This window comes from Arachis hypogaea, chromosome 12 (genome assembly GCF_003086295.3).
Source record: "Arachis hypogaea cultivar Tifrunner chromosome 12, arahy.Tifrunner.gnm2.J5K5, whole genome shotgun sequence".
In the NCBI taxonomy this organism is placed as follows: Eukaryota; Viridiplantae; Streptophyta; class Magnoliopsida; order Fabales; family Fabaceae; genus Arachis; species Arachis hypogaea.
In genome coordinates this window covers 99,069,661-99,094,087 of record NC_092047.1, presented here as the reverse complement: position 1 = coordinate 99,094,087, position 24,427 = coordinate 99,069,661, and the positions used below count along the sequence as shown (strand labels likewise).

Here is a 24,427-nt window from a genome sequence, read left to right as displayed (position 1 = left end):
CAGAGAAATAATAAAAAGCATCAAGATCCTTTACGAAATTCATCAACAAAGAAAACTATCAACATGGCGTAAGACATCAAAGGAGCAATCTTTCGAAAAAGCAAGCAGGTTCATGCAGTTCGCAAAAGAAGAAAAATAAGCAGTACGAACCCTAGAGTACAGAAGGATCATTTCAAAAGCAAGAAAACCCCCCACAACAGTAAACAAACAGATGCACGGCGATACAAAAGGTTCAAACTTTTTAAAGTCAAAACCAGAAATTACATAATGCAAAGCAACAAAGTAAAAGAATAGGAAATAGAATCAACCGGGAAAAAGGAGAAAGCTTCAAAGCAATTGAAGATCGAGAATGGAATCTGGAATCGCCTTTCAAAGCAAAGCACTGACAGTCACCAAGCAACGTCGCAGGAAGAAAATGCAAAAAACACAAAATTCAGGCGAAAACAGAAAGTGAGAGAGGAAAGGGGGAAGTTACAACTAAAATAGAAAAGAGAAACCGTTTCTGTGTGTAAATTTCAAAATAAAAGAGCCAAGGGAAACGGTGCATTAAAAATCAATTAATGAGGGTATTAAATCCTCGCAGATTCCCAAGACCAGAGCGCTAATACAAAAGCGCGCGCTTTTAGAAGAAAACGTTCTGCATTCAAAAAAGAAAAACTCTACAAAGAAGAAGTCGATAGATGCTCAAGTTCGGCTTCACCAGAGAAGGATCGAAGCCCCAAAACGAAGGCTCGACCTCCTAAAGAAAGACCAAACTCGAGGAAGGGAACTGTTCATACCCTGGGTCAAACTATCCGACCCGGGATGTTTAGCGACAAGGCGACCGACCTCTTCAAGTCAGACTATCCTACCTCTTCTCAAAGAGCTCGTCCAAATTGCCAGAAAAGCCCAATAAAGGGCCCAGATAGAGGAACATGACCAAAATCCAAAGGCGGCCCAAGCCTACAGAGATAAGGGCGGTTCCCTTGAAGATAAGATGACCTCACCCAAAAGATAAGATAAGATAAGATAACTAACTTATCTTATCTAAAAATGTCACTTCACACTACTATAAATACACTGGAGCACACAGGTATAACTCATACTCTGATTCTACTAAAAACCTGCTTAATACCCTTGCTAATTTAAGCATCGGAGTCCCTTGCAGGTACCCCCCACCCTCCGGTGACGAAGGATCAGCAGTGCAGCCAAGCTCAACAAGTCAGATACGATAGCTCCGGCCTCCACTCACAGCCAGACACATCATCTCCGATCAGCATATAAGATCTCGTCCGAGGTCGACCTACAGTTTCAGGTAACCCTCGGAACAAGTAGTTTACATATATTGAGTAAAATTTATTATTTTTTATTATTAATTAACTAGAAATATTTAAAAGTGTAAATTTAAAATGTATTACTAAATTATTAGATTAAAAAATTGAATTAATAGATAAAAGTACCGATTAAAAATAATAAAAAATTAGATTATAAAATTATTTTTTAATTCTCTAATTTTAGAGATTGAGTTTAGAGTTTGAATTAAAATTCATAATTTAAATTTGAAATTAGAATTTAAAGTTTAATATTTAAACTTTATAATAACAATATAATTAAAAAAATTGATTGATAACTACTAAAAATTAATAATTTTATAATTGAACTCAAAAAAAAAATATAATATTAATATACCAAACTGTCAATATTATATACCTTAGACTCGTACCCTGAATCGAATTGAAGATAATTGAATTTAGGGATGTCAACGGGACATGACAGGAATACCTCTCTGCTCTCCATCTCCGCTCTTAGATTTGCTCTCCATCCCTGTTTCTCGCCGTGGGGAATATTGCTTCCCATCCCTATTTCTTATAGGATCCCATTTCTTGCAGGGACTCCATTCCCTATCTCTCTGCTAGTTCTGACTAATTATTAATTTTCATAGAAATAGAGTTGAAAATATTCATCCTATACAAAACAGCACGATTTTATATAAAAAGTCTAAACGATAAGGTGGTGACTTCTTTCAAAATGACGCAGTGGGGGGATGCCACGGCGAGTCAGAGTACAGAGCAGTGGACGAGGTGGGGAACGCGACAGCAGAGAGGAGAATAAACACGACGACAGAGTCATGGAAAGGAACGCTACGAATATAGAGAACTACACAGTGAAGGTGATGGAACGGTGAGGGGTGACAATGCGGTGACACGGGAGAGTGGCGAAGGGGTGGCTCCAAAGAGGTTGGATGGAGTATGGACGACACTAGGAATCTATAAATTGAAGAAGGGTTATGCAAATGAGGATTAGAAATTTTGGATTTTCTCTCTCTATATATGGCATGTGAAATGACTAAAAAATATATATGAAAAAAACTATTAAGGACAATTAAGTAAATTTATGAATTTTGAGAATTAGCGGATACGGGACAGAGATCCTTACTTGGGTCTTTGTGCTTGTCTCGATAAAATTTTGCCCCCGTCTCCATCTATGTGAAAAAAATTTTTATAATCGGATCTCTATTTGAAGCAGTCTCAGGGATCTCCGCATCTTGATAAATTTTGACATCCCTAATTCGATTTGCATTGTTCATCCTGCTTGATAAATTAAATTTATTAGATTCAATTTACTTGGTCTTAATAATTCGAAGTAAATCAAAAGCAACTTCATTCGATTTATCATGGGTTTAAATTTTCGAACGTAACTCCACTAGTAAATCGAATATAGTCACTTTGATTTATTAGATTTTATCCTAATTCGATCATTCCTTCGATTTACTAAAAATTCACTTCAATTCAATTTATATGGAATAATTTAAATCGATTTTAATAACTTCGATTAATATAGAATAAGAACATGCACGTCATCTTATTTGATTTAAGACATTCAAATAATATTAGATTTTATTTTATTTCTTTAGATGAATTACCCAATTTATCATTAAAGGCCATTTTGGAGTATCATTTGTTTTAAAGTTCCTAATTGTGCGGTGAATATATTTCTAGTATTTCACAAGCTTCCAACTTCCAAGAGCATCTAATTTGGTAACAAGTAATTTTTTAATTTATTTTGTTTATTTCAATTAAATCTTCCCCTAATTCTGTCAGACCTGAAAATGTTACATTTTTTGGTTTTTCAACCTTGGCGCATTCACTATCTTGTAATAAAGTTGTACTTGTTTTTTATAGGAACCTCTAGTGTTGTGTGTGTAAATGTATAGTATAGATGAATGTTATAAGATTGTAATATTTTGAATTAGAGACTGTCCTTTCATAATATTAGAGGCTGTCCTTTCATAATTGTAACATTTGAATTATTCAAGCATCATATTTAGAGACTATTTTAGATTAATTAAAATTTAAGGAATTAGATTGAGTTATTCTTGAAATTTGAGGGACCAAATCAAATCATTAGTCGAAAAATCATCTCTGCTAAGATAGGTGCATTACGAGTTATCATACTTTTATTTGGACCTAGAAAATTATAATAGTGGGGGCAAAAATAATATCAATATATTTAGATATTTAAATTTTGGAGTATATTAGTTAATCAAATTTTTAATGAATATAATTAACACATTAAAAAACATATTAATTTATATATTTTTTTTTCTCATTTCAATATTTTGGCACATTATTGCGTGATACGTTTATTATTAGGTGAATTCTACCCAACCCCCTCTAAAATAACATGTAAGTTACCCTTCATGATGTGTCACATTTTAATTGGTCATTACTTAACTATAGTTGGGTTATTTTGTAATTTATTATTTGAGATAGGTAATTGTATAATTTATTAAAATATTAAAATTCTACCCCATTAATTGAAGCACGTTCTCACGCAATCTCTTTCTACAGTGCATCATTTCTTAACGAGTCGTTGAATTTCCATGGCTTGTAACTTCTTCGTTCTTCCCAGTATAGTCAGCACCGACTTCCAGTATAGTCAGCACCGACTTCATTGCTATCTCATGTCCTCTCACTCAATCTCTTTTTTTTTTTTTACCATGGATCATTCCTTACCAATATAATTAATGGTTAGTTTGGTTATTAAATTTTTTTCATTAAAAATAATATATGGAATATATATTCATATGTAAAATATAATATAATATAATAAAATAAATCTATTAAGAGTAATTAAAAGTATAATTAAAATCAGGAATATACAAATATAATAATAAAATTTGTACTCTAAACAAGTAAACATATCTTTTATCATACATAAATTATTTAAAAAAAATATAAATTGTTAAAATTAATAACACAAATTTAAAATGATAAAATTTAATTATCTTACAAGTAATTTTTATAGTATTTTTATTCTTTTAATTTTTAATTTATTAATATTTTATTATTTAATTAATGATTAAACAAATTATTTTCATGAGAAATATTTTTTGTATAATCTTAAAGAAGAGACCAATATACCAATTTAAAAATTAATGTAAAAATGATATTTTAAATAAAAAATAGTTAATATTAAAATTTTTAAATACAAAAGCAAATTATATAGATATTCAGGATATAAATATAAAATACATGTTTAAAATAAATAAAGGAGACAAAAATAATTTATTTCTCATGAGTACTTCCATTTTATCTGTTTTATTTATTTTATGCATATATTTTATATTTATCTTTTAAATATTTATACAAATTATTTTTATATTTAAAAATTTTAATATTAAATATTTTTTATTTAAAATTTTATTTTTACTTTATTTTTTAAACTAATATATTGGTCTCTTCTATAAAATAATACAAAACATAATTTTTTATAAAAATAATTTATTTAATCATTAATTAAATAATAAAGTACTAATAAATTGTAAATTAAAAGAATAAAAATATTATAACAAATACAGTAAAAAATTAGATTTTATTATTTTAAATTTGTATTATTAATTTTAATAATATATTTATTTTTTAAATAATTTATGTATGATAAAAAATATGTTTACTTGTTTAGAGTACAAATTTTATTATTATATTTATATATTCATGATTTTAATTATACTTTTAAGTATTTTAAATAGATTTATTTTATTATATTATATTTTAAATATGAATATATATTCCATCTTGTAATTAAATAAATATATATTTTTTTAATGAAAAAATTTAATAACCGAACTAACCATTAATGATGTTGATGTTGGTAAAGAGTGATTCATGGCAAAAAAAAAAAAAAAAAAAAGGGGAGGATTGAGTAAGAGGACAAGAGATAGCAATGAAGTCCGCGTTGGCTATACTGGGAAGAACAGGGAAGTTAGGAGCCATGGAAATTCAACGACCCGTTAAGAAATGATGCACTGTAGAAAGAGATTGCGTGAGAACGTGCTTCAATTAATGGGGTAGAATTTTAATATTTTAAGAAATTATACAATTACCCATCTCAAATAATAGATTACAAAATAACCCAACTATAGTTAAGTAATGACCAATTAAAATGTAACACATCATGGGTAACTTACATGTTATTTTAGAGGGGGTTGAGTAGAATTCACCTTATTATTAATACCACTGCTATTTCATATTTGTCAAATTATATTTTTATTAATTATTTTTTATGTAAAACAAAAGATATTATAGTTCAATAATTAAAGAATCTATAAGGAATATAATTCGAATTAACTAATTTTAAATTTTTACCAAAATTGTGTGAGAGACAAAAAAAAATGAGAGAAAAATAAAAATTTAAATCAAACAATTATAATTCTCTTTGTATATAAGTATAGATAAAATAATATCTCTTTTTATATTACGCAAATATTCAAATAATTTGTTAGTATTTAATTGTAAAATTGACATTTTTTAATATTTATGGTAAAAAGTTTTCGACAAAAATAATTATTATATGTAAGAGTAAGACCAAAATTAAATTAAATTAAATTAAATAATAAAAATAAATAAGTAACTAATATATATATATAAACTACTAAATACTAATAATCTCATTTATATTTAAAAAGTTATATTTGACTTTAGATAATTAGCTAATTAAATTATTATTATTTTTGTTATTATTTGTTTTAAATATATATGATATAATAATTTTTATCATTGTATTAATATTTAATAACAATTTTTTCTTACACAATTTTTTTTTAAAGTATAGGAGACAAATGAATTATAACAATAAGGGCAATTATCTATATACATATATACTTACTATAACAATGAGGGCAATTTTTTCTATAAACTTAATGGGGGCAACTGACCCCACACAAACAAACGTGGATCTGTCCCTGGCCTTGATCGTTCGAAAATTACGTTTCCATACATAAAAATTAAAGTGGATATTCACATGTGTGAAGATAATAATCACAAACTATTAGATGGTTCAATATTTGACTAAATTATTTAATATAATACGTGTTAATATTTTAATTATTATTTTTACGTGAAAATATTTTTATGCAAGCTAAATAACCACTAAAATTAATAATTACTTCAAATTTGAGTTGAGAGAGCCCTATATTTTATTCCTTCCACTTTGATATTCAAATTTCAGCCAAAAGAAAAAAAAAAGAAAAAGTACAAGTTATTGGCCTCTCATTTATTCACAGCCTTGTTGCAATTCGCGATATGTTGATGTTCTTTGTGACCAAGATGCACATTTAATAGAAGCGAGAACAATCATCCATGTTCAATTCATTCAATAAATAAATGACCATAAACCACTAACTCTCTACATTCGAAACTTTTGAAATGGAGCCTTTTCTAATTAAAAGAACTATGCTGAACATGTGATTGTCACAAACGCAACATATAGAGAACCAAAGACATTAATACCATTCTTGAGGTTGAAGTTATCTTTTCTTTTCCTTGTTTTAGTCCTAACCGAACTAGTTGTTATGTTAGCCTTTGATAGGATCTCTTGTCTTTTTCACTACTCATCAATTTGTTGGAACAACCAGCATTTAGCTTTTTATAACAATAAAAAAGCTTTAATATTAGGGAAAGCCTTGCAAGGAAAGTTACAAATTATGTTATTACTTACAAATTAAACAGCCTTCAATTGCAACTAACTCAAACTAACTATAATATCATTTTTTCATTATGATTTAATTTGCATAGTGGTTTATCTCCATTATAAATTTATAACCGTGCACTTACATAAAAAGTTATATAACTATATCAATACTGAATGTGTGATTACAAGAATTTACAAGGAAATAAAATTGTTCTCTTGTCAAGATATACGACAAATACATTAGAAACACATTAAACATTTATTTCTTCATTATACGAAAATTAACCACTTTAATAATGTATTCTTTCTTTTAAAATAATCACTAAATAAGAAATCCTTGCATACTCCGACCTTAATAATAAATTACATATCACAACCACAAATTTTATAAGATTCGTAAGTTATAAACAAAAAAGAAATGAAAATAAATAGTTATAATTTCTCTTGAAAAAACACACATGTTAAATAAGAGAGGGGAAAAAAATTGAGAACCAAGACATCTTTTTCTTCCTTTAAATACTTCTTTCTTTCTCTTTAATCTTTACTTATTTACAACTTGTTGATTGGTAGTTAAAGAACAGTTGATCTCCGGTAAAACCGATTAAATATACTTCAATTACATGCAAGTAATTTCATTAATAAAGCACTAAATGTTAGTGAATAACATTAATAATTGGATTTTTTTTAGAAATAAAATAAAAAAATTCATATTTTTTTCTATACTATTTTTGAACTTTAATTCCTCAAATACTATTTTTTTTTTGTTTAGAGCAAGTTCGCCGCACTTCCGGTGAACTCTATAAAAATTATAGAATTCGTCTTATCCACAGCGAACTCCCTTCAACTTTTTTTAATCCTACATTTTTAATCCAATTTAATCCATTATCATCATCTCCAAATAGTATATAGATCTACAAACAGTATATAAGAGTACACAAAAATACAAAAACAACAAGTATGGCTTCTTCAAGAATTTTTTTAATTATAAATTAAAAAAATAAACCATATTTAACAATAGCAACTATTATCATTGTCCGTGTATTTTTGTGTACTCCTATGTACTGTTTGTAGATCTATATACTATTTGGAGATGATGATAATGGATTAAAATGATTAAAAACATGGGATTTAAAAAAGTTGAGGAGTTTGCTTGAGCAAGACAAACTCTATAATTTTTATAGAGTTCGCCGGATTGCGGCGAACTTGCTCTAAAAAAAAAAACCATATATAGTTGGAGCATTAAAGTTCAAAAATGATATTTGAAAAAATATAATTTTTTTTTAATTTTATTTCTGAAAAAAATCCATTAATAATTTCATAAATTCTCCAACGAACTACTACATTCCACTGAAATGATTTTGGGACTTTTATGTTTCTCCTTCAAACACGTTATAAGTAGCAAATGTGAGTATTACAAAGAATTAACCTAAAAAAATGAGACATCATTAATCTTATATCTTAAATTCTTTTTAGTTAAATGTGGTATATTTTTATTTTATATTTTTTATTTATTTTTTTTAAAATTTTTTTCAATTTCTCAGCTGATCCAACAACACAAAAAGCTTTTTTTGTTGTTATTAAATGATAAAATACAAAATATATATTAAAAATGAATTAAACATGATAAAAATTCACACGCAATTATTTTTATGTATGTGAAGTTGTTAATTAAAGACCGTTAGATAATTTGACAATTATTATCTAACGATCTTAATTAACAACTTCATATGAAAATAACCATCTATACCAATATATAAAGTCAATATCAAAATTTGGTATCCAATTTTTGTAGGCACCATTTGTCTTTAAATAATTTATTTTACAAATTTTGATCATTTGAGCAAAAATTTTGAATGATTTATGTCATAAATTTCTTTTTAATAAATTAATAAGATGACTTATCAGGCAAATTAAGAAAATAACTATAGTTTTTATACATCTAAATATTTAAGTGAGACAAAAAAATTATTTTATCAAAACTTCAACAACACATAAAAATGATTATGATAGAGTGAAGAGGAGATGGAAAGAGACGAAGAAGAAGAAGAAGAAGAAAACAAGAAATGAGAAGAGAATAAGGTAATATAATAGTGGCGATGAGACAATATTAGATATGTGTATAAAGAATAATAGTAAGAGAAAAGAATAGTACGTGCCTACGTGGCACAGTAAAATAATATAATAAAAATATAAATTAATAATTAAAAAATAATAAGACTAAAGATAATTTAAGAAATTAAATATAAAATTAAAAAAATATATATTTTTATTTATTAAAAATATGTATGAAGCTAAAGACAACATTGCATAAAAAATTATTTTTACTTCAAACTAAATATTGTTGAAAAAATAAATAAATAAATTTAATAATGTTTATAAATAATTATTGTAAATAATGTTTGTAAATCTTTATCTTAATTTTGTTATATATAATAACAATATAATAAATTTTTTAATATCTTATTTAATTTAAATTTATAAATTTTATACATTTTAAAAGTTAAATAACCTATAAAATTTTTATATTTATTTTTAAATTTTTATATTCTTAACTTTTTAATTATTTAACAATTTATAAATAAAAAATAAAATTATAAAAATTAATCTCTTCAAAACAATAAAAAAGTTTATTTAGGAAAAATTAATAATTTATCGTGCCCGTTGAACCGCTAGTATGAATAAAGAGTTTACTTAGGAAAAGATCTAGGTTTGACCTTCCAATTCATTTTTGAATTTTTATATGTATTTATACATAAATATATAATTACTAGTTTAGTGACTATTTTTTATGTGCAAGTACGATTTTGTTACGACAATTAAGATAGATAATATATAATTGGGTGGAAACTCAGGTGCAGTTGACTTCACGTGAAGTTGATACCTGAGAGCCGTTAGATGATTTGACTGATTTGACTAAATTTTTATCTAACCGCTCTCAGATATCAACTTCACGCGACTTCACCTGAGTTTTCACCATATAATTGTTTACAATATGATCTACCACTAATTTAAACACTTACTAGGATTAACCCAATATATATGTCCCTCCAAAACGGCATAAGAATTTCTGGTATGGAAATGAGTTGAAGAATGGAAGTTTCTGCGCCTCGTGAGATCATATGTTATGAGAGCAATCCTTGAGTAATCATAATGAATCATGAAATTTGAGTTTCACTTCAGTGATCCTTGACATATAAGTAATAATAAGCACTCACACAAAAAAATGGTCCACCAATCTTTCTTTCTATCTACCCTTCACTTTCAAAAACACCGTTAACGACTTATGGAAGGTGATAGTGCCTTCACCCAACAAAAAACAAAACCCATTTTCAGTTTTGAGGTTTTGTTTGTTGTCTCATTTTCTTGAGAGTTTGCATTTCATGAAGGGAAGGCCTACTATGTACTACAATGGCATGCTGATAAACAACAACGCGGTCTTCGATTCCGATCCGGGTTTTCTTGAAGAAGGGAAAGCTACAATGGAGATCAATAATAGTGAAGTTGTTGAAGGGAATGAAGAAGCTAAGAAGGATGGAGTTACTGAAGTGAATGAAGAATGTGATGAGAATGGCTGCAAAAATGAGACTACTTTTGCTGCTGAATCCAGTTCTGGCTCTGAATTTGTGTCATCTGAGAAAGAACATAATGGTCAAAGTAGTGCTGAGGAGCATTCATGTTCACCACCTTCAATGGGGTCTCCGGATCAAGAAATGGATGACTCAAATTACACACAAAGTCCAAATGGAAGTAGTGAAGATGAAGAGAAAAAGGATTTTGGTAATGAGAAATTTTGTATTTATTTGCATAAACTAATCAAGTTTAATTTTTATGTATAGTAAGACATTCAGGTAATCCAAAAAATAAAGTGGCTATTTAGTTAAATATATCAAATTATCTAACCGTTATCGGCCATCTTCAATTAACTGTTTTTGTTTGTGTTTATGTATGTAATGGCAGATGAAGTAATCTCCTTGATAATTTATATTAAAAAAGAATTTGTTGGATTATATTTCTTAAGAATTCAATTTTCATTGTCAGTGATGGAAGTTGAGATGATGAAGGAGAGGTTTGCAAAATTATTACTGGGAGAAGACATGTCAGGTTGTGGAAATGGTGTCCCTACAGCCTTGGCTATATCCAATGCCATAACTAATCTTTGTGGTATGTATGAATTTGAAAGAAGTTTTTTCCATGTTCCTGCTTCTAATTGTTATTTAACTTGCTAAATATTATGGTATGAATTTCCTGAATAATCTGCTGCAGCCACCCTGTTTGGACAACTCTGGAGATTGGAACCCCTGACTTCGGAGAAGAAAGCAATGTGGAGAAGAGAGATAGAGTGGCTACTTTCCGTCGCCGATCATGTCGTAGAATTGAAACCTACATGGCAAACTTTTCCAGATGGAACCAAGCTTGAGGTCTAACACAACTTCACAAAAAATAATCATAATATGCTTTTCTTTTAGTTTACTCATAGATAAACTCTTAAATGAAGTTCTAATTCACAATGGAATAGTCTTTGTTTTGAAAGATACTTACTTGAAAAACCAAAAAAAAATTGTTTTTCTTTTAGTATTCATTCTCTTTTTGGACTTACTTGATTTAAGTCCAAAGTTTTATCGAATGATAAAGAAAATACCCTGTTTCAAAAAATAAATTCCGTTTGATTAACTCTCAAATGTGAAACAGGTCATGACTTGCAGACCACGTTCAGATCTTTATGTCAATCTTCCTGCTCTGCGAAAATTAGATAACATGCTTCTTGTAAGATTTCTTGATTGCATTTCAATGAACACTAATCAATTTTATTTCAAAATAACCCATTCTAGTTTTCTTCTTGTTTTCGCATTTTCATAGGAAATACTAGATGGTTTCATCAATGCTGAGTTCAGGTATGTAGAGCAAGGTGTTCTTGCACCGGATACGGATGACGGTTCGTCTTCTTTTCGAAAAGTGGTGCAGCGACAAGAGGAGAAATGGTGGCTTCCTGTACCTCAAGTTCCACCCTATGGCTTACACGAGAATTCAAGAAAGCAGTTGCAGCACAAGCGCGATTGCGCAAGCCAAATACTCAAAGCTGCAATGGCTATTAACAGCACCACTCTTGCTGAAATGGAGGTTCCTCATGCATATTTGGACTCTCTTCCAAAGGTGTGATATGAATCATCCATCATAGTATCATCCACAAATACTAATTCTATACCTTAAACTTCATATCTTTGTGATTGATTTTTTCATATAAAGTTGATAGTTAAAGGTCGAGAGATGATTTGACAGGTTTGATTAAATCGTCATGTAACAGTTTTCAACTTACTTTCTCTTCTATATTAACTCAAACTTTGTGATTTAGTGACATTATGGAAAATACAACATAATGTTGAGATTATATATTGTTCCAACCCATCCATATTTTTTGTTTTCAGACAGCAAGAGGCAGCTTGGGAGATGTAATTTATAGGTACATTACATCAGAGAATTTTTCTCCAGAGTGTTTGTTAGAGTGCCTTGATGTATGTTCTGAGCATCAAGCAATAGAGGTTGCCAACAGAGTTGAGGCTTCAGTTTATATCTGGCACAAGAAGACCAACTCGAAGCTTCCGAATCGCGCCACCAGATACAGTTCAAGATCTTCATGGGAGATGTTCAAGGATCTAATCCTTGAAGGTGACAAGAGAGAACTGCTTATAGAGAGAGCAGAAACGCTTCTGCTCTCCTTGAAGCAGCGTTTTCCTGCTCTCCCTCAAACTGCATTAGATACATGCAAAATCCAATGCAACAAGGTTGGTATTATCCATTAACTTCAGCCAATAACTCCCAAATTAATAATTTACTGCCAATTTAATAAAATCTTGATATAAATAGTTTTGTATTGAAGATAGTATCTTTCAAATTCGGAATGATATTATAAATTTTAGAAGAAAAAGTATAAGTAGATAATGAAAATACTAAACAATGCGAACAATGGATATATCGATGTTCATTATGGTTATTTTAATATTAAGATTTAGGTGGGTAATTTAAAGGTGTAGTGTGTTTTGATTTGATTGGTAGTTGTTCATGTTGTTCAAAAAAATTATTGATTACCTAGTATTATCCATTTCAGAATAGTAATATTCACTCCTTTTTCATATAAAAATACTCTATGCTTATTAAAATTACACATCAAATTAATTATTATGTTTTTTTTTATACTTGCACATTAATTTATATATTTTTTTAACTAAATAATTAAATCTATCATAGTAAAATAATCAAATCTTAGACGAATAATCAAATTTATTTATAATAGTAAAATAAAAAAAATTAAAAGATACTAAATATATATTTCTATATACGATGTATGATCGATGACTAATCTTTGATATAAACGTAAGATTGATTATTTTTAGTATTTTCTAATCAAACTTATACATACAAAGCTACATGATAACCATTGATTTTTGCAATAGTTTTATATTTATATATTTTAAATTAGAACAAAGTTTGGCAAAGTTTAATCTATCTCCTCTCTTTTCATAAAACCATAGTTTGATTTTCTCTGAGATTTAAAAATTATACACTTGCTACTTATATAATTTATAAACAATCCTATATCTCCAGCAAATATTATTATATTTAGTCAATACTTGATCAATAATAATTTATGCTCATATTTATAGGAGTTTTACACATATGAATTAGTAAAATTTGTTTGTTAAAAATAATTTGATATTTATAATGATCAAATAATAACAAAAAATATTAAAAATTACTGTCCTCTAAGAGTTTTTTATAATTTATTTTGTCGATTATACTTTTTAAATAGTGGATATGCTATATGTATTAAAATTTTGACCACACTTCTTCAAATTGTTTTGTAATATAGGATGTTGGGAAATCAATTCTAGAGAGCTACTCTAGAGTACTAGAGAGTTTGGCTTCAAATATTGTTGCAAGAATTGATGATGTGCTCTATGTGGATGACTTGACCAAACATTCTTCAGATCAATTCTCAATGCTCCCAAAACTTGGTTTGATCACTCACAACAATCATATTTCTTCAGTTCCATATGTCCCAACAACTTCATCATATAATAATAAATCAGGTCTTGAAACACCAAAAGCAGGGGTTATTTGCCCTGCAAAGGGAGGAAAATCATCGATGACCAATAATACTAATAGTAACATTAATAGAATAATTTTGACAGATTTTCTTAGCATTGATAGAAAAGGGAAGGACTATGGATGTGAAATTGAGAACTTAGTTCCAACATTAACAGAATTTGATGATGAGGTTCCACCTTGTGAAACAGAGGCAAGTGATTGCACAGATGATGATGTCAAGCATAAAGCATTGGAACAGGCTTGGATAGAGTGAAATGCTTTTGGTCTTATTGAACTTTGATGGTGCATTACTGCATTTCCACATTTTTTTTTTAATTTTAATTTTGGTGTTTCATATTTCCTCCGTCATTGTAAGTAAATGAAATGAAAAACATGTCTTTGAATATAATCATTGTATGATTATATATTGACATGTTATTTATCCATTGTTAAATAATAATATATAAGGAATTGAGTTGTCCTGTCTAATTTTAATAAAAATAACACAATTTAATCGTGTTAAAATTTTAATTATTTAAAAATATCTTTAAAAAAATACATTTTTAATATCTTTATCTAAATGGCTTTCTTTTACATATCATTTACCAAGAAATAAATAATATTTTGACATACAATATAACGATGATTATATTCGAAAAATATTATTTCTCATGAGAAGTGCAAAAAATTCACATATTTAGATTGAAAAAAGTCTTGATATTATTTACTCTTTATTAATCACTCTAAACTTTTTTATATGCTTCTATTATAACTTTTTTTTAATAAAATAAGATGGAGCAAAAAATAAATAGATACATTAAAAAAAATATAAAATTTTAATTATTTTTGACATTATCGTCAACAAATTAAAAGATTAACATCACTTTATTTGTATAACATATGAATGATCTATCAATAATTTTTGTTATGAAAAATCGTTTCATTCTTTCTCAATTGAGTATTTTAGATGATAGAAAAGAATCAAATTAGCCATTTTTTCTAATTTTTTTTTATAGAAACTGTTATTTAATTTTTAATCACCCCACATTTATCAGATAAACTCAACTAAAACACAAATGTTGCACATTTTTAATATTTTTTTATATAATATACAAATATTATTATTAATAACATATAATCTATTCAATTTGTTCTTCATATTGATTCTGTCAACTAAAATAAATTAGGTAAACACTTCAACTTTTAGTGGAACTAAGTCTTTTCATATAATTTTAATAATATTGTAATTAGATATAGTCTCCAAAAGAATATTTGTCAGCAAGACCTGCATAAATAAACTAGTAGCAAAAATATCATTTTTATCGAACTTCTGCACAATTCTATCTTTTTTTTTTAGTCTAGTTAATTACACAGTTTCTTTTCGCAGTAGTACAGTTTCTTTTTCTATTGAAATTTTCATGTCTATTCTAATCTATTCCAAAACCCACACTTTTTTATTAGAATTTTTTTTTTAGTTTGAAACCAAAAAAATATCTTTTAAGTTACTGTACATTATCATCTCAAAAACGAATTCTCTTCTACTCCCCAACTCCAAAGTCAAACCATTAATCATCTGTTTGTCACCTATTGCTCCTTATTTGCAAATGAAAAGAATTCTTCCACGGACCCCTTCTTTTTGGTAATGTTTGAATTGAAAGCATCTCATCAAAATTTAAATTATTGCATGAACACACAATTTTTTTAAAAAAATACAATCCTCTTTTAAAAAGTATCAGCATTATTTAAACAAAATAGTTATATTTTAATTACTGCATCACTAATGTTCAGTCCTCTTAATTTTTTGGGTATCTACACTACTTTTCACCTTATTTCACTAAATCATCTCATTTTTTCCATCATTTTCACCTTAAAAGAATCTTCTCTACAACATAATAAACCTCTCTACCTTTATCTTTGATATCTTATACACACTTAAATAGTAAATTGGTAAATTATTCAAAATAGATTTGATAAAAACCATCTTTTCAGCTTTATTGAAAATAATTGCTTTCTACAAATTTAATCTTTACTTTATTTTATCAATAATCGATTTTCATGTCTTCACAGGTCTCAAATTCACATCCAAGTATATTCCAAGGTACTCAATCGGTAACATCGTCTCCTTGCATTCCATCAACCTATGCATCTTCTGTACCTACTCTTAAAAAAAATAGAATCTATTATATATAAAAGTCATTTTATAATAATAATAAATTAAAATTAAGTACTTAAACAATTAATATACTTTTAAGGTTAAATTTTTCATTTGATTACATTTGAATTATTGAAAAGATGACTCATTCTGGATTTCTTTAAGAAAAATAATTATAATGATATATGTCTTAATTAAACTCTTTTTTTTTTTTTGGGTAACCAACAAATAACACAGAATTACTTTGTTGTCTAGCACATAAGGATTCAATTTTATAAAAATAAGTTTGGTTCTTAATTAGTACCCCAATAAGTTTTTCAGTTTGAACGCACTTGTGACTTACCTGATTGATTAGGAATTTAGCGAGTGCTTTCATTTTTCAATTAATAAAGAGGAAAGTGATAATGAGTTGGCAGAATAAAATGCTCTTCTGATTAACATAATATGAGCAATGCACTAATGGCAGCATCTAGAATGATCTCAACAACTTACAGAATTATTTTAGCAATCTCACCAACCTTGATTAGACAAGAGAATGAACCACATTGTGTTCACACCAGTTTTTTATAGCAAAAGTGGAGCAACTGAAGAAAGAAATTTTAGATATTAAAAAGAAAATTGAATTGATATGTAATTATGTATTGAGATAGGCCGTTCATAAAGTTTTAAACTAAATTTCTGAGATTATGATAATAGAATTTAGATATTAATTAAAAAAAGAGTTATATGTTAAATTAGTCTTTTCATTATTTTGTATCAAGTAAATTAGTTTTTAATAAAAAATTGACAAATTGATCCTTGATCTTTTTGAATATTAAACAAATTAGTTTTTTGATAAAAATATAAAATATAAATTATTTTTAATATTTTTTAAAAAATGACAAATCATTCCTTTTTTTTCCTCAAAAATAGTATTATTATTATTAGAGATTAAATGCTCTAAATGATAAAGAAATAAAAAGATAAACAACACAAGAATTGAAATTGAATAGAAAAGATAATTTGTAATTGAAATAAAAATAAAAAAGATAGGTTAAAATTGAATACAAAGAGAATCACTTTATTTTCTATCAAATTTCTTGACGCAACAAGAAAGTGACTTCTCAATCTAACTTGTCAACGCCATATTTGGGAATTGAATGAAAGAACTCCTTAACCTTCTACCCAATTCTCCGATGCAACAAAAGAGGAACTCCTCAACCTCAATTGTTTGCATCATGATTTTATTACGAAACCAAAAAGGGGTTTTCAAACCTCTAAATCATTCTATACTACTATTACAATAGCTAAAGAGATATTTATAACATCTTATTAGGTTAAAACAAAGAAAACTCTAAAATTTATAAACATAAGGCCCAATCTAGTAATTAAATAAATAAAATAAAAATATATCAAATTAAATTAAAATATTCTAAAAATATAAACTAATATCTTCTAAATAATACTTGAACTTTTCGTATCACGAACATACGTATCACTAAAACTTTAAAAAATAAGAGTAATTTGTTCATTTGTTTTGTTAGAAAATAATTCATTGAATATTCTAAAAGATCAAGGATCAATTTATTAATCTTTTTGTTAAAGATATATTTGTCCACTACAAAATTATTAGAGACTAATTTATAATTTCATTCCCCGTAAGAAAAATATTTAAAAGTGGTGCAATTGTTAACAAAAAGAAACCGATCCAACAATTTTCCTAGTGCAAGCTCCATTATTCTAAGGTGGGTGTGACTAGAATAAGCACTTTAGTATGTGCCTTTTTTGGGCTATAAAAACCTCATAATGTCCAAGGTAGTGTTGCACTTGCATGTGAAATATCTAATCTAAGTACTACTAACTACTAAGTACTTCACTTGATAGTAACTTAGAAAAAAGAAAGTTGTGAGAAAATGGAGGGTCACACTAAGATGTTGTTCATTCTTGGCCTTGTGGCCATTGCTAGCATCTCACAGATTTATAGAGTGGAAGGTGCTGGGGAATGTGGGAAAAACACTACCCCAGACAATGAGGCTATTAAGCTAGCACCTTGCGCCACAGCAGCGCAAGATGAGAATGCGAGCGTGTCGCAGAGTTGCTGTGTTCAGGTCAAGAAATTTGGCCAGAACCCAGCTTGCCTCTGCGCCGTTCTGCTCTCTAACACGGCCAAGATGTCCGGCGTCGACCCTAAGATTGCCATCACCATCCCCAAGCGTTGCAACTTTGCCAACCGCCCCGTTGGTTACAAGTGTGGACGTAAGTATAAGAACTCTTTTCTTGTTTGTCATTTATTATAGTTTAAATAGATTTAAAAAAAATTATAGGTGACCAATATTTTTTTTTTATGGAAATTCAGGTGCAATTAACTTTACGTGAAGTTGATAGTTGAAAGCCGTTAGATGAAAATTTAGTCAAATCAGTCAAATTATCTAACGACTCTTAGTTATCCACTTCACGTGAAGTCGACTGAGTTTTCACCATTTTTTTGTTTTTGTTTTACGTTTAAATCAGCATTAACTAATTTTTTTTTTTATTTTTTTATTTTTACATTAACTCTAGTTATGCTATCATGACGGAGAAATATCCATTTAAATATACTAATTAATATATACAGATTACAACTAAATAAAAGTTAGGCAGTTCGTAGAATTGATATTTGGTTTAACTCTAGTTTAGATACAATCTTCCTAAGCATCACAGTTTACACTTATATAATTAACCAAAAATCCATGCTAATTTGAATTTTGATGTACATATATATATGACAATTAGAATATTTGAACACTAAAATATAGAAATGATATGTGCACTTATTTAATTTGAAAATCTACTATTTAACAAGAGAGTTTTTTAAAAATGTATTCATGTATCTCACAATTTTTTTTATTTTTTATTTTTTTATTATTATTTTTTTTCTTTTTTGGCGATAGTGTGTAGAATAGTGACTTAGTGAGTCCCAATTTTGATCTAACAAGTAGATTTTATTGCTCACATAAAAAAAATTGGTGAGTTTTGCAGCTTACACTCTACCATAAATTTGTTGGTGAAAAAAGGAGGACTGGATTTGAAGGCTCCATAGCTGTGATAGCTACTACTCTATGTGATCACTACTTTGTTGTATTCTCCTTGTAACTTTGTAATGTTACTTTCTTATAATAATAGCTGGCAGTTTATAACTGTCCTTCACAAACCATGCCATTTCACTCTTAATTAATGTTTCTACACCTCTCTTATACTTTAAATTCCATATTTAATTTCACCCTATCTTTATCTAATAATATTGGAATCTTATAATTCCATTCACATTGCCACTAAGATATGCTAAATAGTGAAACTATGTCTCATATCTTTACCTTAACACTCTGCTTTGGAAAAGAAAAAAAAAAACCTTCTTCAACTACCAAATATTATCATATGAACTCATTTTTTATATTAGACACCAGAAAACAGAGGAAAAATAAAGTTTGAGGGAAAAAAAAGTTCATGATGGTATTTAACAAAAGTAAATACAAATAGAATTTAATATTAATACAAACAGTGTAAATTATACAGTCGTTCAATCACGTCTATTCGTTTAAATAATCATTCATATATTAATTATTTAAAATAATTATTTTTACTAATATAACAATACATAATATTAATACAAACAGTGTAAATTATACAGTCGTTCAATCACATCTATTCGTTTAAATAATCATTCATATATTAATTATTTAAAATAATTATTTTTACTAATATAACAATACATAATAAAATATACATATAAAATTTCTTTACACAGAACATCAAAATTAAATTCATACAAATAACCAATATCATTTTTCCAATGGCCAAACAGAAGGATTCTTAGGAGTTATTGTTCCGGGCTACCATTAATAATAGATAAGGATAAGGATAGGTGAATGGGACAAATCTATGTTTTCGATGAGGGAATAAACCAGAGACTAGAAACCCTTTTAAAAACAAATGGAATTGACTACTTAGTTAACAAGCTTTTTGACATGTTTCTAGATCATTTATGCTTTCATAGATGAGGCCACAACACACATACCCACCCACCATCTTTGAAGGGTTTAAGCATTGTATTGGATGATATAGTTTGAAAATGATTCATGAACCTATGCCTTTAGGTTTTAATACTTTGTTCGTCAAATAATTATCTTGCACATAGATTATAGTACTAAAGATACTACTATCACATTGGAGTATCATTATTTGATCTTGGTCAATTAAGAGACTAAAGGAATAAATAAATGGATGTTGAAGATTTAGTTAATGTGAATAACCAACTATGTTAGTATCTTTAAAGAAAACAACTATAGTATTATCATTCTATTGTACAAATTGGAGTGGTATAGAGAAAAAATATAATTCTTTTTATAATTATTTTTTATTATTTTATTATTATTTAAAATATGGGTTCTACCTTATTAATCTCTCTTTCATTCTATTAAAGAAAAAATCTGTAAACTTACATCTTTACCATATAATTTACCTATCAATAAACTCAAATGTTGAAGAGAGTAATAACACCTATTTTGTTCCAAAACCAGTCGTCATTGGTGAAATACAAAGCAGGGCAAAATAATAACATAAGTTTCAGCCACATATAATTGTAGCTAATGTTACATATAAAGCTATATATCATAACAAGATTACCAAGCATAATGATAATAATAATCTTTACATACAAAGAAAGAAAGAAATGGAAATTAAAGGTTGAAAGCGCATAAATTAGCTAGTTGTACACAACAACATTCTTCTGAGTTCTGACTACACTGTATATAGTTTCTTCCATATAATAAAAGATGGGCTATAATGCTATGTTATATCCTCCTATGTATACCTGCAATAATATGAATAACAACAACAACAACAACAACAAAAATCACAATCTGAACATGGAGGATAGAAATATAAGTATATAACTAGAATTCTTGTGTCCACACACACACATATATATATACAAGGCCGGTTTTCTTCTTTATGAGTTTTTATTTTTTTATTTTCGTTTTACAATTTTTATTTAGAAAATACAACCATTAGTTATCTATCATCTTTTCCTCTGCCTCTTATTTTCCTCTCGATCAATAATTCTTCATTTTCATTTTCAGTATTTTGAATCTTTTCATATTTAATGAAAGAAAAATTGAAAACAACAAAATCTCATCTTCTATTATCATTATTTTTTCACAAATAACTGAATAAAAACAGAAACCAAACAAGTCCCGGAGTATAAGTCTTGGCTCTTTTTCACTTCTGAGAGTTCTTACTTTTCAAACCAACTAAATCTAAAAGTCTAAAAGGAAAACAAAAAAAGTGAAGTGACACATAAATTCCTGAGATTTATATTTTAAACAGATTAGTTTTTAAAAAAGTACTAATAAAATCTTTTAAGATAAAAAATATGAATATATTACTTCTAAATTAACCCCTATAATTAAGATAGAAAGTCTTAATTTAAACTAACTTGTTCACATTTATTATCATAAAAGATTTTATTAATATTTTTTTAGAAATTAATTTGTCTAAAAAATGTAAATCTTCATAGATTTATTTGTGATTTTACAGGAAAAAAAAGAGTAACAAATATCTAATATTGCCATTTGACCATAGTTTCACAGAATCATATACCTTGATTGAGGAGTATATATATATAATCTCTGTTGGGAAGAGTGACTTCTCAATAATACAGACCCCCTGGTTAGAAAGTCAACAAAAACAACATCAGAATAAAGGAAAACTGTGACACAACAATACAAACCATAATCAATTTTTCACATTGCAAATGCATGCTTTGATGATATAAAAATATAAGTAACTCATGCATATGTCACATAACATAATATACCTTGCCACCAATTTCCTCTTGAAGCACTTCCTGAATCATCTTCTAGCCCCTCGTTCTTGAGCTGTTAAACACCAAAAAAAAAAAAACAAAAAACAAAAAAATTGTTAGGCATTCTTAGTCCTGAAAACATAGACAAAATAAAATACATAAAATAAAATAAAATCTAGTTTGTAAGATATCCATTCTTTTGTTGAGTCTTTATTTTGTGTGATTGTTTATCTTATAATAAGCTTCACTTTATTGAGTTGAGTTCACGTGACAACACTTGATTGGTCAATTTCTAGCGATATAGTGACAAAGTAAGAGTAAGTCTAATGGAATGGACTCACCGAGGAGGTGTATCCTGAATTGTGTGTACTCTGAGGCTGCGAATATATGTCCTGAGCGCCATACATGATCGATGAACTAAGGTGACATGGTTGAACCCTTTGATCCTCATACATCCAACTCATATCCTCATTCGCTTTATTCTCACTTTCCATTTCTTTATTTCCCTTCGAGTTTCCATCTGTATTATTCATTCAATTCACACCATCAACAACATAAAACCAAAAAAGAAATAACAAGATTCATGTATGTGAATTAAATGGGTCAAATTAACAATAAATAATGACGAAAACTCACGTGCACTTGTATTATTGTAAAATTGATATTTAAGAATAATTAGATAATTTATGAAGTTGATATTTAAAAATAATTTAATAAATTTGACTAAATTTTTGTTTAACAATTCTTAATTATTAATTTTATATGAGAATTCTGCATGTCAGTGTCCATAAATAATTTATAGTCCCGAAATAAGTTTTATTATGATCTTATTAGTATATTAAAAAATTATATTTATCTGGGTGAATTGAATCAAGACCACTATTAATGGACCAGATAACTGACACACGCAACTGCATTAAGGAAAATTAGGAAAATTTGGAAAATAGAAGGAAAAATATAATATTATGTGATCTTGGCAAATATTTCATCTTAAAACATAACAAAAAATGTTAGAAAAAAAAAACTGAGTCTACGCCTAGAGAACTTTACCTTGATTACGAATTTTCAATGATTCATTAGCAATTTTTCCATTCAACTCAGAACGCAGAGATTCTCTACCTAATACCTGAATCAACACAAATAAATAAAATTAAAAAAAAAAACACCAAGAGATGCTTATTAATATGAGTCCATATATATGCAATGAAAACTTTGTTATGATGATTCAAAGAACTTGGAAAAGCTAACTGAATTTAGTTCATCTTCACGTGCAAATTAAATGCTTATCTTTGTTCTTTGGAATTATGTTGCAGGAACAACAAAAAGAAAATCAAAGAGCAAATGCAAAAGTAAAAGAAAATCTGTTACATAAGAGAAATCATCATCAACCTAAGCATGAAATGCAGAAAGATAGAAATAAAATAAATTAAATAAATAAGAATGAAAAAAGAAAAACGAAGGAAAATTCATTGACCTTAGGTGACTGAGGAGAAAATATAGAGCCAAAAATCCCAGAAGAAGGTGATGGTTGAGACTCTTTGGAACCAAAAAGCTCAGAAGAAAATGAAGAAGAAGAAGTACCCTTTTGCTTCCTTGCTTCCATTTTTCTTCTTTTCTTTTCTCTCTCTCTCTCTCTCTTTGCAAGTTTTAAAAACTAAAACCACTGTATCAGAATCACTTCAACACCCTTTAACTAAATTTAAGAGCCTTCTTCTCTTTATATATTTATATTAATTTATAATATTATTATTGAATAATAATAATGACAACAACAACCCCACAAAGATACATCAACCACCGCCTGAGAATGGCCTTAATATCAGGCAAGAATTAAAATAAAAATCATTTATTATTATTATTATTATTATTATTATTATTATTATTATTATTATTATATTGGGTAATGGAAACGAGAAATGAAACAAGAGGAGGAAGAGGAGCAAGGAAAGGAAGAGAGACACGTGAATGGAGACTCTTTTCTCTCACAACACAAGAGTTAAGGGAGGGGGTGTTTTTTCTTTTATTATTATGAAGAAACGGTGCTCACACCAATTTATAAGGATGAAAAGATACACCGTGAAGTCTTAAAAAAATTGAGAGAGATTCATTCAGAATGTAAAAGTATTGACCATGGGTGATAGTTAAAGATAGTGTTACGTGTTTTGATTGGACTCTCTAATTTTTTTTTTGGTGACTGATTTGACTCTCTAATTAAATATGTTAAAATTGGATCAATGGTGTTAAATATACAAAAAAAAAAAAAGTCTTCAATTAGCTATCATATAATGTTTAATATTAAGAAAACATTTTTCTCAATTAATGAATATTATCGGTGAATAATAATGATAATAATAATAATAATAATAATAATAATAATTATTATTATTATTATTATTATTATTATTATTATTATTATCATT

General features: G+C 27.7%; 3 protein-coding genes across 3 annotated transcripts; 2 read left to right on the top strand and 1 right to left on the bottom strand.

Moving 5' to 3' along the window:
- Nucleotides 1-10,023: 10,023 nt before the first annotated feature.
- LOC112727833 (rop guanine nucleotide exchange factor 7) lies at nucleotides 10,024-14,516 on the top strand. Its single transcript, XM_025777750.3, has 7 exons — nucleotides 10,024-10,728; nucleotides 10,990-11,112; nucleotides 11,215-11,369; nucleotides 11,641-11,715; nucleotides 11,809-12,102; nucleotides 12,375-12,731; nucleotides 13,817-14,516. Exons 1-7 carry the CDS (start codon nucleotides 10,332-10,334, stop codon nucleotides 14,306-14,308), a joined length of 1,893 nt encoding a protein of 630 aa, XP_025633535.1. The 5' UTR covers nucleotides 10,024-10,331; the 3' UTR covers nucleotides 14,309-14,516.
- Nucleotides 14,517-17,975: 3,459 nt separating this feature from the next.
- On the top strand, nucleotides 17,976-19,355 carry LOC112727832 (uncharacterized). Its single transcript, XM_025777749.2, has 2 exons — nucleotides 17,976-18,421; nucleotides 19,184-19,355. The coding sequence occupies exons 1-2, from the start codon at nucleotides 18,079-18,081 to the stop codon at nucleotides 19,198-19,200; spliced, it is 360 nt and encodes a 119-aa protein (XP_025633534.1). The 5' UTR covers nucleotides 17,976-18,078; the 3' UTR covers nucleotides 19,201-19,355.
- A 1,349-nt stretch (nucleotides 19,356-20,704) lies between these two features.
- Nucleotides 20,705-24,122, bottom strand: LOC112727831 (uncharacterized). Its single transcript, XM_025777747.3, has 6 exons — nucleotides 23,482-24,122; nucleotides 23,058-23,133; nucleotides 22,349-22,527; nucleotides 22,020-22,080; nucleotides 21,803-21,868; nucleotides 20,705-21,014 (listed from the first exon to the last, which is right to left on the bottom strand). Exons 1-5 carry the CDS (start codon nucleotides 23,608-23,610, stop codon nucleotides 21,852-21,854), a joined length of 462 nt encoding a protein of 153 aa, XP_025633532.1. The 5' UTR covers nucleotides 23,611-24,122; the 3' UTR covers nucleotides 20,705-21,014; nucleotides 21,803-21,851.
- Nucleotides 24,123-24,427: the final 305 nt, after the last annotated feature.

What these genes read in the sequence shown, in the direction of transcription:
- LOC112727831 (XM_025777747.3), bottom strand. Translation starts at nt 23,610, where the DNA reads ATGGAAGCAAGGAAGCAAAAGGGTACTTCTTCTTCTTCATTTTCTTCT. An exon ending in ATTGAAAATTCGTAATCAAG is followed by an intron (nt 22,528 to 23,057) that starts GTAAAGTTCTCT and finishes TGAATAATACAG; the next exon opens with ATGGAAACTCGAAGGGAAAT. An exon ending in ATTCAGGATACACCTCCTCG is followed by an intron (nt 22,081 to 22,348) that starts GTGAGTCCATTC and finishes GGTGTTTAACAG; the next exon opens with CTCAAGAACGAGGGGCTAGA.
- LOC112727833 (XM_025777750.3), top strand. Translation starts at nt 10,332, where the DNA reads ATGAAGGGAAGGCCTACTATGTACTACAATGGCATGCTGATAAACAAC. An exon ending in TGAAGAGAAAAAGGATTTTG is followed by an intron (nt 10,729 to 10,989) that starts GTAATGAGAAAT and finishes TTTCATTGTCAG; the next exon opens with TGATGGAAGTTGAGATGATG. An exon ending in TGCCATAACTAATCTTTGTG is followed by an intron (nt 11,113 to 11,214) that starts GTATGTATGAAT and finishes AATCTGCTGCAG; the next exon opens with CCACCCTGTTTGGACAACTC.
- LOC112727832 (XM_025777749.2), top strand. Translation starts at nt 18,079, where the DNA reads ATGGAGGGTCACACTAAGATGTTGTTCATTCTTGGCCTTGTGGCCATT.